We start from the raw sequence: 12,530 nt of genomic DNA, 5'->3' as shown, positions 1-12,530 counted from the left end.
GTGTGAGTTGAGACCGCCCTGCTTAGATCCGAGGAAAAGGAAGACCAAGAGCAAGGGCATGAACAGGAAGTAGCCAGAGGACAGCACAGTGGGAGGGGGGCATGTTCCCAGAATTCCAGGCTGTGGGGCTCCAACAGGAGTCATGGAGAAGTCGGGCTAGGGAGCAGGGACCCACCCCATGACGGGATCCTTGAAGAAGATCCAGAGCCCACGTGCCTGTAAGCCGGGGGGTGGCCCTGTCAGCACTCCGAGGGCCCCCTGCAAAGGCCGCCACAGCTTCTCATGGGCCTACAGCTCCTGGAGTGGATCCGGCGCACCATCCCCTGGCTGGAGGACCGCGTGCCCCAAAAGACCATCCAGGAGATGCAGCAGAAGCTGGAGGACTTCCGCGACTACCGGCGGGTCCACAAGCCACCTAAGGTGCAGGAGAAGTGCCAGCTGGAGATCAACTTCAACACACTGCAGACCAAGCTACGCCTCAGCAACCGGCCCGCCTTCATGCCCTCCGAGGGCAAAATGGTCTCGGTGAGCGCTGGGCTCTGGGGCCCAGGGCGGGCCAGTGTCAGGGGTGTGGGGGATGCTGTGAGGGGCAGAGGCAGTTCCAGAACTGCCCGCAGGCTCGCTGTTTGACGAACGTAGTCTTTCTTAACCAGGATACGCAGCCTTTGGAGTGCGGGGGTGGGGGAAATATGTGGGGGTGTTTTGTTTGTTTGTTTTAAATGGAGACAGTCTGGCTGTGTTGCTCAGGCTGGACTTGAACTCCTGGGCTCAAGCGATCCTCCCGCCTCAGCCTCCCAACTAGCTGGGACGACAGGCGTGCACCCCCGAGCCCAGCTCCCAGCCCATTTCTGCTGACTTTCCATCAGCACCGCTCAGGGAGGCTCCTCCTGCTGGGGCCCCACTCTTCGTGACAGCCCTGCCCTCTCCTGCCCCCCCAGGACATCAACAACGGCTGGCAGCACCTGGAGCAGGCCGAGAAGGGCTACGAGGAGTGGCTGCTGAATGAGATCCGCAGGCTGGAGCGGCTCGACCACCTGGCCGAGAAGTTCCGGCAGAAGGCCTCCATCCACGAGGCCTGGACTGACGGTACGGTCCCCCCACTCCCTCTTTCAGACACACACACACACCCTCCTGCATCAGGTCTGTGTATCACCCTCTTTGTTGCTGCTTGGGGACATGCATGTCAGAAACGCTGCTCTCGGTTCATCCAGCGGCAGGCAGCTGGGCCCCTGCAAGTCATCTGGGCCATCAAAGGACAGCCATCCAGGAGCACAGCTGAGCCCCTCCAGGCCTGTCCTCTCTGCCGTGTCTTCCATGAGGACGGTGTCCCTCCCAATCCAGGGCGAGTGTGTGGCTCCCCCATTGCTGGCAGCCTGTGTTCGTTGTGCCTCCCCCCCCACCACACCCTCTGTGACCGTGGCTGTCACTGCAGAGCTCGTGCCGGCTGGATCTGTGTTCACCAGCACGTTCATCGAAGGCACAGCCCAGGCACCGCCTCCTCTGCTGCCTGACCCAGACAGTGCTCACCAGCTGCCCGCCCCCCAGCATCGGCATGGCCCACCCTGGAAGCCCCTGCTCACCTCCCTCCCCTTCCAAGGAGCCCCCTTCCAAGGAGCCAGGCTCCTCCTGCAGGAGGCTTCTCCTAGAAGGGCCGCAGCACCTCCTGTCTCTTGGCAGCTCTGCAGCTGCCTGTCCCTTTGGCTCAGGATGTAGCATTCCAGCACGTCCCTGGCCCTCAGTTGGGTCCCACACCATGGTTGAGATTCCAGGTCCCAGGGGCCTGAAAGCCTTCAGAAAACTGGCACTGCCTGGGAAAGCCGAAAGAGCCACCCATAGCGCTCCCTCCTTCCCGTTCTGGCCACCTCCTTCCCAACTCTATTGCCCTCCTGCCACCACTGCCCAGCTGAGCCACACTCCCCACAAGGCCTCCAGGGCTTCCTCCAGCCCCCACCCTCTCTGGGCAGGCAACCCCAGCTCTGGCCAGATGCCGAGACCCCTACCCAGAGGCACCCCTAGACTGCCCTCCCCACCCCTGCCATGCGAGCGTGCAGTTCCACATGATCTGCAGACCTGACTGCCCGCATCCCGCGTCCCTGGCTGTGGCCCAGCTGGTGCCCTCCTCCCATGAGCTCAGCCTGGCTGCTTTCCCGCAGCCACCGCCTGGCCCAGAGCAGCGCCCTCAGCCCTTCCCGCCGGGAGAGGCGTGCAGGGGAGCAGAAGGCAGCAGGAAGGCCAGGAAGAGCCAGGTTGGGCCTGGGGTGCAGGTGCCTCCCTCCTGCCCTGCAGAATGGCACCCACGCGAGGAGGGGGTATTGGCTGTGATGCTCTCTTGGCAGGGAGGGGGGTAGCATTTAGTTCATTCATTCATTCATTCTGCAGATATCTTTTGAGCCTTTTTTCCTACGCCTGGCCCTGTGCACAGTAGTTTCCTAAGCGGGTGACGTCCCTGCCTGGGCTCTCCCAGGCCAGCAGATTTTTGCATTTTCCTTGTCAGAGAGCTCTTGGGCACGTAAGTGGGCTTTGTAGCACCCGTGTCCCACACTAGGCCCGAAGTGTCTCCTGCTGTGCTGCGCGTGTGCTGCTCTCTGGGCGCCATCCCTGTGCTTTCCCTTCTGAGACGGTTCTGCCCATGCCCTCAGCTCCTCAGTCCCTCGCCTCGGGCTCTGTGAGGCCCTGGGAAGATGGTTTCCAGAGGCTGAGGGCTACGGGTGTGCTGGCCCACGAGAGCCCCTTCCCTGGGCATGACCCTGGGGCTGGCCTTCACCTGAGGCATTCAGAAGTCGACTGTTTCAGATCAGGGCCCAACTGGTTCATCGGCCTCCACACATCCCTGCCCCACCCCTGCCTGGCTGGGCGTCCGCCTCCCCCGCAGGCATCTGGCACCTGGCCCTGCCCACTCTCATTCCCAAGACCCAAACCTCTGTTGTCTGAACCACCAATTATGTGAAACTAGAGGACAAGCTGGCCTCCCGCCCCCTCTACACCCCTGGGATCCAGGCATGGCAGCCTCCTCAGCTCCGAGGGGGGTGGGCTCAGAGTTCCGGTTTGAGCCACCGTCGCTCTTTGCCCGCCTCATCATCCCCACAGCCCGCAGGGGTCAGGGTTTATGTGGATGCTTCTCCAAGGGACTTGGATTTCCTGGGGATACAGCCAAAAGCCAGCAGGCCCCCTTGTCCCTTCTGTGGCTGCCCCTTGGCCTGTGCCCCAGGCAGCTATGGCCGTGGGCCCCTCCTCCGGGTCCTCTCAGCTCACCCTTGCCAGCTGCCTTGCTGAAACTGCTGCGGCCGAGAGTCATAACCTACTATTTATTTCTGGTTCCCACCCTTGGGAGAACGCAATTTGGAGGAGGGAATTGCAAACTTGCCTTTGTGGTTAAGCGTCCTGCCCCGGGGCCGGTGGAGCCAGAGTCTCCCAGGCTGCCCGTCTCTCGCCTCCCAGTCCCTGTCCTAGCGGGTGGCTGATGGTTGCCAGACAGATGACCCCGGGAGAGGCTGAGATGGGGATAGTACTGGTTTTGTGCCTGCCGTTCTTGAACGTCCCCTCACTGAAAGTCTGGAACAGTCCCATGCGGCACAGGCACTAGTGTTGGCCCCCGAGCTCCTTGCCACTGTGCCGGGCGGCAGCTGTTTGACTGTCGGATGCTCCGGGGCAAAGCTGAGAGGCATCTCTGAGCTACTGCTCCAGGGGGAGGCTGGGGTGGCGCACCTGAAACAGGGCCCCTTGTGGAGCTGGGGGTGCCAGCCACCTTCCCAGGTTGGCGTTTTCCACTCAGTTTCCTGTAAGGCCGTAACTTACTTGCAGGGTTCGTTTGAGCTTTTGTTCTGGGGTGTGTAATTAGCCAGGCTCCAGGACTAATGACAATGTTCCTCTCTCCCTTCAAAGGCCTGATGGTGGGCCCTGCCCCGCTGCATGTAAGAAGCCTCAGGACAGCATGGGGTGCATAGATGTGTGATAGGCCCACACGTCTGCGTGCCCACAGGGGGACCCAAATCCCCAGAGCCGGGGTGCAGGTGCAGAGGTTGGGCTTCTGGAAGAACCCCGGCTCCAACACTTCCCCTTCCCTGAGCCTGCTGGGGTCACAGCCCTTCAAAATCCGTGTCTAACTTTCCAGCTGTGGTACCACGGTCCGATTCTTACAGTCTCCAGCCGATAAAGGATGCCAAGTTTTGAGCGCACAGGTTGAGATGGGATATCTGTCTCAGGCCCACCAACCCCAAAGTGTCTCCCAGGACATCCAGGATATAGCTGGGCTTAGAGATCCCTGGAGGGCAAGGAAGATGCTTCTGGAAGTTTCTAGCCTTCATGGCATCATCCTTGGTATGAAAGGATGTGGGTCTACAGTCCCCCGCACTCCTCCAGGGTGCTGCCCCACGGCCACTGCCCTGCTAAGTGACTCTGCCCGCTCCCCCAGGCAAGGAAGCCATGCTGAAGCACCGGGACTACGAGACAGCCACCCTCTCGGACATCAAAGCCCTCATCCGCAAGCACGAGGCCTTCGAGAGTGACCTGGCCGCACACCAGGACCGCGTGGAGCAGATCGCAGCGATCGCCCAGGAGCTCAAGTACGTGTGGGCTCGCGACACCCCGTCGCTTACTCCCCCTCTGCACCCTGCCCAGAGTGGCGGCAGCAGCCTCACAAGGCCCAGCCTGCCTCAAGGCCTGGAACAGGGTCCCCCAGCCCTCCTCCTCACCTCCGTTCAGATACCGGGGAAGAGCCTCTGGGATGTCTTTGCCCATCCTGTTCTCAACCCTGGATGAGAAACACGGGATCTAGGTTTTCCAGCTGAAGGGAGGTCTCTGGCCCCTTATCTTGACTCTTAGGCTTTAGGGGTCCCTGAGGCACCACCTCCCCTGCCTGTCACACCAAGTAAGCCCCCTGGCCCCCTGATGGGGTAGGCCACCAGCCTCCATGGCTCCCAGCCGCTGCTCGCTGAGGGAACTGGGTTACACAGTGAGCCCATTGTTCTGCCCTGCCCCTTCCCCTCTCTCGCTCAGAATACGCTTACTGTAGGGCTTCCAGGCAGCCGGGTTCTTTCCGCTCCCTTCCCCGCCCGAGTCAGATAAACTTGTGTGCACAGTGAGTACACCGAGCCCCTGGAGCCTGTGAATGGGGCCCTAGTCCACGAGCGCGACAGCCAGCAACCGGCAGGGCCCAGGCCATTACTTCATGGAAAACCCACAGGCCCTGGAGGGGCATCAGGGCTCCCAAAATAGCCGTCTGCACGAAAATAGAATCCTTGGCTGGAACTGCCCTTTCCACAGACACCCCCACCCGCCTCATTCACCCCTTAAGTTCTGCTTCTTCCTACAGGCCTGGGGCCCGGCAGTGATGCCCAGGGGAGCCCCACACTGGGCAGGGCCGGTTTCCTCCCTGACTCTCTCTCTCCCCCCACCCCCCCACTGCCCAGGTGCTTTGAGCGTTCGCCGTTTGCTCACCCAGAGGTCAAAGTACCGTGGGGCCTTCACAGTACTGGGAACCCCATCATCCCTATTTGGCACAGCTGGGGTACCCCTGGGGGTTCTACAGCCAGCGTGTCCAGGCCCAGGAGAGCAAGGCCTCCCATGCAGGCACCCTCAGGGGTTGTTCCTGAGCTGACTTGGGGAGCCCCTGGAAGCTGGTAGGAAACAGACTTGGGATAAATCCTAGGCCAGCCTACTTTTCAGGCACCAGGTAATGTCCACGTGAAGCCCGTTACCCTGAGCCAGGAAACAGGTGACCCCTGAAGCAGCTTTCTGGACAGTAGCCCTGGAAGAGAGAAACGGAGCACTGTTGGGGTGCTGCCCATTCTGCCAAGGATGAGTTAGGGTGGTGGACTGTCCCGGATGAGCTGGATAGGCAGCCCTGATAAGCATTAATTAATGGTGACAGCAGAAACTCAGCGGGCTCTCAGTGCTCTATGTGTACCAGCTCATTTAATCCTCCCAGCAACCCCTTGTTACAGAGCGGGGACAGAGGCACAGAGAGGGCAAGGGGCTTGCCCGGGGTCACACAGCTAGGGAGTGGGCAGACAGGAATGGACCCCAGGGTGCCCAGCCCCACTGTGGAGCATGGCCTCGCCTCCCCTCCCAGGCCCTGCCTGTACACTGACTCCCTGGGAACCTGCAGCTGAGAGCCGCCGAGTGTCTGGACCCCAGGAGGCTGGGATCCTGGCTGCGCAGGAGGGAGTGGCAGGGCGGGGCAGCAGTGTGTGCGCCAGCCCCGCGTTTCCCAGACCACCATCACTCAGAGGATACCTATACCACTATTTATTTGCCTTTTTAAACCAACTCACTTTTTTCTTAAATATATGATTAGTTGCTTAGAATGAGATTGCACGCTATGTATTTTATTATTAGTGTCCATTAGAATAAATAAAACCTTTAGTAAATAGCAATTGCTACTTTTACTTAGGTGGCTGCTAAGGGCTGCTCTAAGAACTTTACCTGCATTAATTGGCTCCCCATCCCCATTTCACAGATGAGAAAAGTGAGGTATCCACAGGAGGGAATGTACTTGGCCAGGGTCCCACAATTGAAAAAATCCTACAGCCAGAATCCACACCTAGGGAATTTGCTTCCAGAACCCATTCTTTTAACCATTGCACTTTGCTAGACGTTCTCTAAATTAAAAAAGCAACTTAGATACCAGGCCTGGTTGAAGGGCCGCGCTCTGGAGGCTTCCCTGGGTTGGCTCGTAGTGGCAGAGTGAGGCAGGGAGTGAGTGAGCAGGGTGCCACCCCGGCCCTCTGTCATGCCCGCTTCCCTCCTGCCCTGGGGGTGCCAGGGGCCAGAGTGGAGGGGTGGCTGCTTACTGATGCCCTGGGACGTTGGCTGGCACCTGGGCCTGGGGGGGCCTGGGGACCCTGGGGGCGGGTGGGTCAAGCCGCACCCCCACCTGCCCTGCCGGGTCTCACTGCTGCCTGCCGGCCCACAGCGAGCTGGATTACTATGACTCCCACAACGTCAACACCCGGTGCCAGAAGATCTGCGACCAGTGGGACGCCCTTGGCTCTCTGACCCATAGTCGCAGGGAAGCCCTGGAGGTGAGGAGGGGGTGACGTCACCCCTGGAGCCCTGTGTCCCCACTGCCCCCAGGGTGGGTGGGGTGTGGACTATGCCCAGATCCCTGGGTTTCCATGAACCCCCTCGGGATGGTCTCTGACCCCTCAGTGCTCCCCTGGACCCTCCCACTCGGTGACTGATCTACCTTCCCTCCTCTGTCCCCAACACACACCAGAAAACAGAGAAGCAGCTGGAGACCATCGACCAGCTGCACCTGGAGTACGCCAAGCGGGCAGCCCCCTTCAACAACTGGATGGAGAGTGCCATGGAGGACCTCCAGGACATGTTCATTGTCCACACCATTGAGGAGATCGAGGTCCGTGTCCCCGCTGTCCCCCACACTTTCAGGGGCCTCTGTGGCTGGGCTGCTTCCTCACTCCTGCTCTTCCCCCAGGGCCTGATCTCAGCTCACGACCAGTTCAAGTCGACCCTGCCAGACGCCGACAGGGAGCGCGAGGCCATCCTGGCCATCCACAAGGAGGCCCAGAGGATCGCTGAGAGCAACCACATCAAGCTGTCGGGCAGCAACCCCTACACCACCGTAACCCCCCAGATCATCAACTCTAAGTGGGAGAAGGTAGGCTGGGGCCCGTCGGGAGGGGACTGGGGAGGGCTGGCCAGGCTGGGGGGCTGCCACCCTGACCGCTCTTGCTCTGCGTCCCGTCCCCACCAGGTGCAGCAGCTGGTGCCAAAGCGGGACCACGCCCTCCTGGAAGAGCAGAGCAAGCAGCAGTCCAATGAGCACCTCCGCCGCCAGTTCTCCAGCCAGGCCAACGTCGTGGGGCCCTGGATCCAGAACAAGATGGAGGTGAGGCACCCGGGCCAGGGCCGAGCAGGAGCTCCCGGTGAGCTCCCTTGGGGAGGAGGAGCCCAGCGGGCCCGGGGCCAATCTTATCTCCTTGAGGGGTTAGGAGGGTCAGCAAGATCATACTGATGGAAGTCGCAGTGCTGACCAGAGAGAGAGTTGGCTGAAGAGCCGGATGGACACGTCGAGCCTGGCTCTGCCCGGGCTGATGATCGTCAGCCTCGAGCACAGTGTGACCTCTGATCTACAGTTTTCTCATCTCTACGCTGGGAATGAAAATAGTTACTTTATTCCCTCAACAAATGCATTTTGCGTGCCGCTCTGTGCCGGCCCCGTCGTGAGCGCTGCTGTGTTCTGGTGAACAAGACAGCCGAGTTCGGATGCCCTTAGCATGCTCACTGGGGACCCTTGTGCCCCAGCCACGGGAGGGTTTGTAATGCTGCCGATAGCAGCCCTGGCTGCACTTCCTGAGTGCGCACGACATGCCCGGTACCTCGCTGGCGGCAAGGGTCCTCGTATAAACTCAAGCCCGTGAGGGGGACAGCAGGTGCCACGCAGGCCCGCCTCGAGGTTCAGTGCTGGCTGTGCGGCGTGTGCGGCTGCGGGTAGCTGAGGGCCTGGGGTGCGTGTGGGCAGGAGCCCCAGGTTCTGAGGTCAGCCAGGCTGGCTTCAAATCTCGACTCTGCCTCTTACTGTGACCAGTTGCCTTCCTGCAGCCTCAGTTGTCACATCTGCAGTCAGGGCCTGTCACAGTCCTGAGCCTCACAGAGAGGTCAAAGGTACAGTGAGGCTGGGCCTGTGGCGCTCTTGGCACAGAAAGATTCCCCGTCATGGCTGCTTTCACACGAGAGGGCAGGACGGGACGGGACGGGACGGGATGGGCCCTCCTGCCCAGGGGACCCACGGGCAAAGGCCCCAGGCTGGAGGGGCCCCTGGCAGGGGGGAGGGCGGGCCAGCAGCAAGTGAGGCCTCAGAGTGGCCAGGGGTGGCAGAGGGTCACCGGCCTCACCCTGCCCGGTGGCACCCGCCCTCTCTAGGAGATCGGGCGCATCTCTATCGAGATGAATGGGACCCTGGAGGACCAGCTGAGCCACCTGAAGCAGTACGAGCGCAGCATCGTGGACTACAAGCCCAACCTGGACCTGCTGGAGCAGCAGCACCAGCTCATCCAGGAGGCCCTCATCTTCGACAACAAGCACACCAACTACACCATGGAGGTGGGCCCGGCCGCAACGGGGTCTCACCGTGCAACAAGCTTTCCCGGGGACATTACTAGGGAGGGCTGACATTTGTCCCCTGTGGGCGAGGCAGTAACAGCCTCGCTTGAGGCCCAGCCCCTGCTGGTGTGTGCCAGGTCGGCACCCCAGCTCGCCGAGGGATCTCTTGAGCCGGTAGCACAGTCGTAACTCGAAATCCTCCACGGCGAGAGTGTTTACGCCGTGCAAACCCGCGGCTACCACAGGCCAGAGCTGTGTTTTTGTTTCTTCCCTAGAAGGCCAGTTGTTAAACATGAGCAACACGCCTCTAAAAAGTTTCCATGTGGATCCTGGCACAAGCATCTTGGGTCCGTGCCCCCCGATGCATCGTCCCTGGGACACATGCTGCAGAGACCACCAGGGCTGTGTCCCCCATATGCAGTTGGGGTGTACAGGAGAGTGGGGGTCTGGAGTGGCCCTTGGAAGAGGGTCCTCAGAGCAGGCCTGCCACAGGTCCCCTCCCTGCCCTCCTCCACGGCGAGGACAGGCCAGCACAGCCACCCCTGCCTGGCCCACGGTCACACCCCTCTCCTCCCCCAGCACCTCCGCGTGGGCTGGGAGCAGCTGCTCACCACCATCGCCCGCACCATCAACGAGGTGGAGAACCAGATCCTCACCCGGGACGCCAAGGGCATCAGCCAGGAGCAGATGCAGGAGTTCCGGGCGTCCTTCAACCACTTCGACAAGGTGAGTAGCTCCGTCTGCCTCGTGGGCATCTTCCCTCCCCGTCGAACCGTCCCATCTCGCTCCCCTCTGTCTTCGCATCTGTGCAGAACCTTGACCCCAGGTCCTGCCCTCTCGGGCTGCGTCCTTGTGTGCCTGCCGCTGAGACCCTGAAACTGAGTCCAGCACCCCTGGGATCTGTCCACACACTCACACACTCACAGCTTTAGAGCTCAGATTTCGTCTCGCAGCCCCTTTAGGGGTCCCTGAGCACCAGGGTTTGCCCCAGCCCCCACCCCCGCTGGGCTGTCGTGTCACCTGCCTGGCTTTGGTAGGTAGGAACGTGCAGCATCAGGCAGCCCTAAGGTCCCCACGGGACGGGGTATAGTCCCCTCTCATACCTCAAACCCCGAAGAAAAGAGCCCCTTGGTCCCCCAGAGTCCTGGCGAGGGAGGCCTCTGCCGGACAGAGGGCAGCATGAAAGGGCCCTCGCTGCCACCTGCCCCATCTGTCCCGATCACCACCTTGTCCACGTCGCCTCTAACTCTGTGTTCCCCCCACCCCCGTATTCCCTTCCCCCCTGCCCTCTGCATGTGGCCCTGGCCCCTCGTCCTGGTCTCCACACCTCCCCTCCCACACACCTGCCTGCGGATGGCCCGGCAGGACCATGGCGGGGCGCTGGGGCCCGAGGAGTTCAAGGCCTGCCTCATCAGCCTGGGCTACGACGTGGAGAACGACCGGCAGGTACGCCCCCCTGGGCCCCAGCGGACTCTGCATTAACTGCTCTTCTCTCTCTCTCCCCCTCCCCTCCCTCTTGCCGTTCCACCCCTGCCATCCTGTGTGCCATTTCCTGGCGCTCTTGCCGCCTCCCTGCCCGTGTCTCTCTGGACACCTTCCCCCTTACCTGGTCTCTCGGGGCCTCTGTCTTCCCCGCTCCCTGCCACTGTCCTGTCTGCCCGCTGTGCACGTGGGGCGGCCCCTCTTGCCTACTCTGGGCCCGGCCTCCTCTGCTATGCCTGCGTCCTCGGAGCAGAAGCAGACAGGCAGCATGGACTCCGATGACTTCAGGGCTCTGCTTATCTCCACAGGATACAGCCTGGTATGCCGCCTCTGCCTCCCCGGCCGCTCCAACAACTCCTCCTTTCTTCCTCTCCCCCTTCCTCCTCCTCCCCCCACCCCTTCCCGCTCACGCCTCCAGAGCTTCCGTGTCCTGGGGACACTCCTCCACCCGGGCAGCAGGCCTTGCCTGCCTCCTCCTCTGCTGCACCCGCTGGGCTGGGGTCCCTCCGATGACTCCTAGAGCCCCTCTTCCTTCCCTAGAGAGGGGACAGCCCTCTTGTGCTCTGCCCCTTTTCTTTCTTTTCTCTCTCTCTTCCCCATCCTCCAGAGCTAAGTTGTACGCCTGCACTGAGGGGCAGTAGACCCCAACTCCCCACTATTCGAGACTGTGGGCGGGCAGGATGCAGAGGGGCCTGCCCCTCGGCCTGGGGGAGCCAGAGCAGCCCGGGCTCTGCCCCGGGCTCAGGCCACTGGAGGCGGGCTGGTGACACAGGGCAGGGGTGTGCGAGGGTGGGCCCTGCTCTCCTGGCTGCTTTCCCGTGAGACTCCACCGGCGTGGGCCTGGCTGCCCCACCCAACGCTGTGCCCTCTGCCCCCACCCCCACCTCGCAGGGCGATGCCGAGTTCAACCGCATCATGAGCGTGGTCGACCCCAACCACAGCGGCCTTGTGACCTTCCAAGCCTTCATCGACTTCATGTCTCGGGAGACGACTGACACAGACACGGCCGACCAGGTCATCGCCTCCTTCAAGGTCCTGGCAGGGGACAAGGTGAGCCAGGCCCCTCTGAGGCACACAGGGGCCAGTTGGAGGGGTCCCCACAGCAGGCATCGCAGCTAGATGGGTGTGAGGGGCTGGGTCAGCGTGTGGGCGGGGGCAGCTCAGAGTCCTGCCTGCCGCCCCCAGAACTTCATCACGGCTGAGGAGCTGCGGCGAGAGCTGCCCCCGGACCAGGCCGAGTACTGCATCGCCCGCATGGCGCCGTACCAGGGCCCCGACGCCGTGCCCGGTGCCCTCGACTACAAGTCCTTCTCCACGGCCCTGTACGGCGAGAGCGACCTGTGAGGCCCCCAGAGAGACCCGGACCAAACACCCCTCCTCACGGCCTCCGGGAGGGGCCCGGCAGCCTCTGCCCCTCCCCGCAGCGTGGGCCTCCACAGCCCCGATTCCTCCGACTCTGTATCTATGCAAAGCACTCTCTGTCAGTCCTCTGGGGGTGGGTGGTGGCAGCGCAGGGCTGGGGCGGGCTCTCTCCTCGCTGTTGGGTGGCCAGGAGGTTCTTCCCCTGCCTCCAGGCAGGCGTCAGTGCTTCCGGTCCGGTAGGTGTATATGATGTGTTCTGGTTTTTTTTAACCTGTGCGGAGGGGATAGTGGATCCCCACAACAAAGCAGGTCCCCTCTGTGCCCTGGGGATGCCCCTCCACACCCCATCCCTTCGAGGCCTCCCACACCCAGGCCAGAGCCCCATGTGCCTTGTCCAGGAACAGCCTGGGCCCTGCGAAGGGTCCAGCAGAGGGCGCCACCCTCTCCCCTCCCCAATTTGGACAGCCAGGAGGAGGGCCCTGCTCTGCACCCCGTTTCTGTAGCAGAGAAAGGGGGCTGGCAGCCCAGGCCCCTCACCCCACCCCAGCCAGCCCAGGCCCTGCTCAAGATAATGGTTAATGGACAATATATTTCTAAGGACCAAAAAAAAAAAAAAATTGGTA

At 61.9% G+C, this 12,530-nt stretch overlaps 1 protein-coding gene across 5 annotated transcripts in view; it reads left to right on the top strand.

Annotated features, from left to right (window-relative positions):
• The window catches only part of ACTN4 (actinin, alpha 4), a 69,165-nt gene extending 56,700 nt beyond the window's left edge, over positions 1–12,465 (top strand). For 3 of the 5 annotated variants that reach the window (XM_012657055.1, XM_012657054.1, XM_012657056.1), the window contains exons 10-21: positions 295–525; positions 939–1,086; positions 4,412–4,562; positions 6,914–7,022; positions 7,217–7,357; positions 7,436–7,618; positions 7,715–7,849; positions 8,884–9,063; positions 9,643–9,789; positions 10,429–10,509; positions 11,437–11,595; positions 11,731–12,465. In XM_012657055.1, the coding sequence (XP_012512509.1) occupies positions 295–525; positions 939–1,086; positions 4,412–4,562; positions 6,914–7,022; positions 7,217–7,357; positions 7,436–7,618; positions 7,715–7,849; positions 8,884–9,063; positions 9,643–9,789; positions 10,429–10,509; positions 11,437–11,595; positions 11,731–11,889 (1,824 nt within the window). In that variant the 3' untranslated portion in view covers positions 11,890–12,465. Of the gene's footprint in view, positions 1–294; positions 526–938; positions 1,087–4,411; positions 4,563–6,913; positions 7,023–7,216; positions 7,358–7,435; positions 7,619–7,714; positions 7,850–8,883; positions 9,064–9,642; positions 9,790–10,428; positions 10,510–10,798; positions 10,865–11,436; positions 11,596–11,730 lie in introns of all 5 variants that reach the window. The other 2 variants (XM_012657057.1, XM_012657058.1) reach the window with 2 other exon arrangements.
• The last annotated feature ends 65 nt before the right edge of the window (positions 12,466–12,530 follow it).

Source organism: Propithecus coquereli, unplaced genomic scaffold (genome assembly GCF_000956105.1).
Source record: "Propithecus coquereli isolate 6110/MARCELLA unplaced genomic scaffold, Pcoq_1.0 Scaffold53, whole genome shotgun sequence".
Taxonomy (NCBI): Eukaryota; Metazoa; Chordata; class Mammalia; order Primates; family Indriidae; genus Propithecus; species Propithecus coquereli.
Note: the sequence above shows the minus strand (reverse complement) of the source record. Positions and strands in the feature narration are given on the sequence as shown.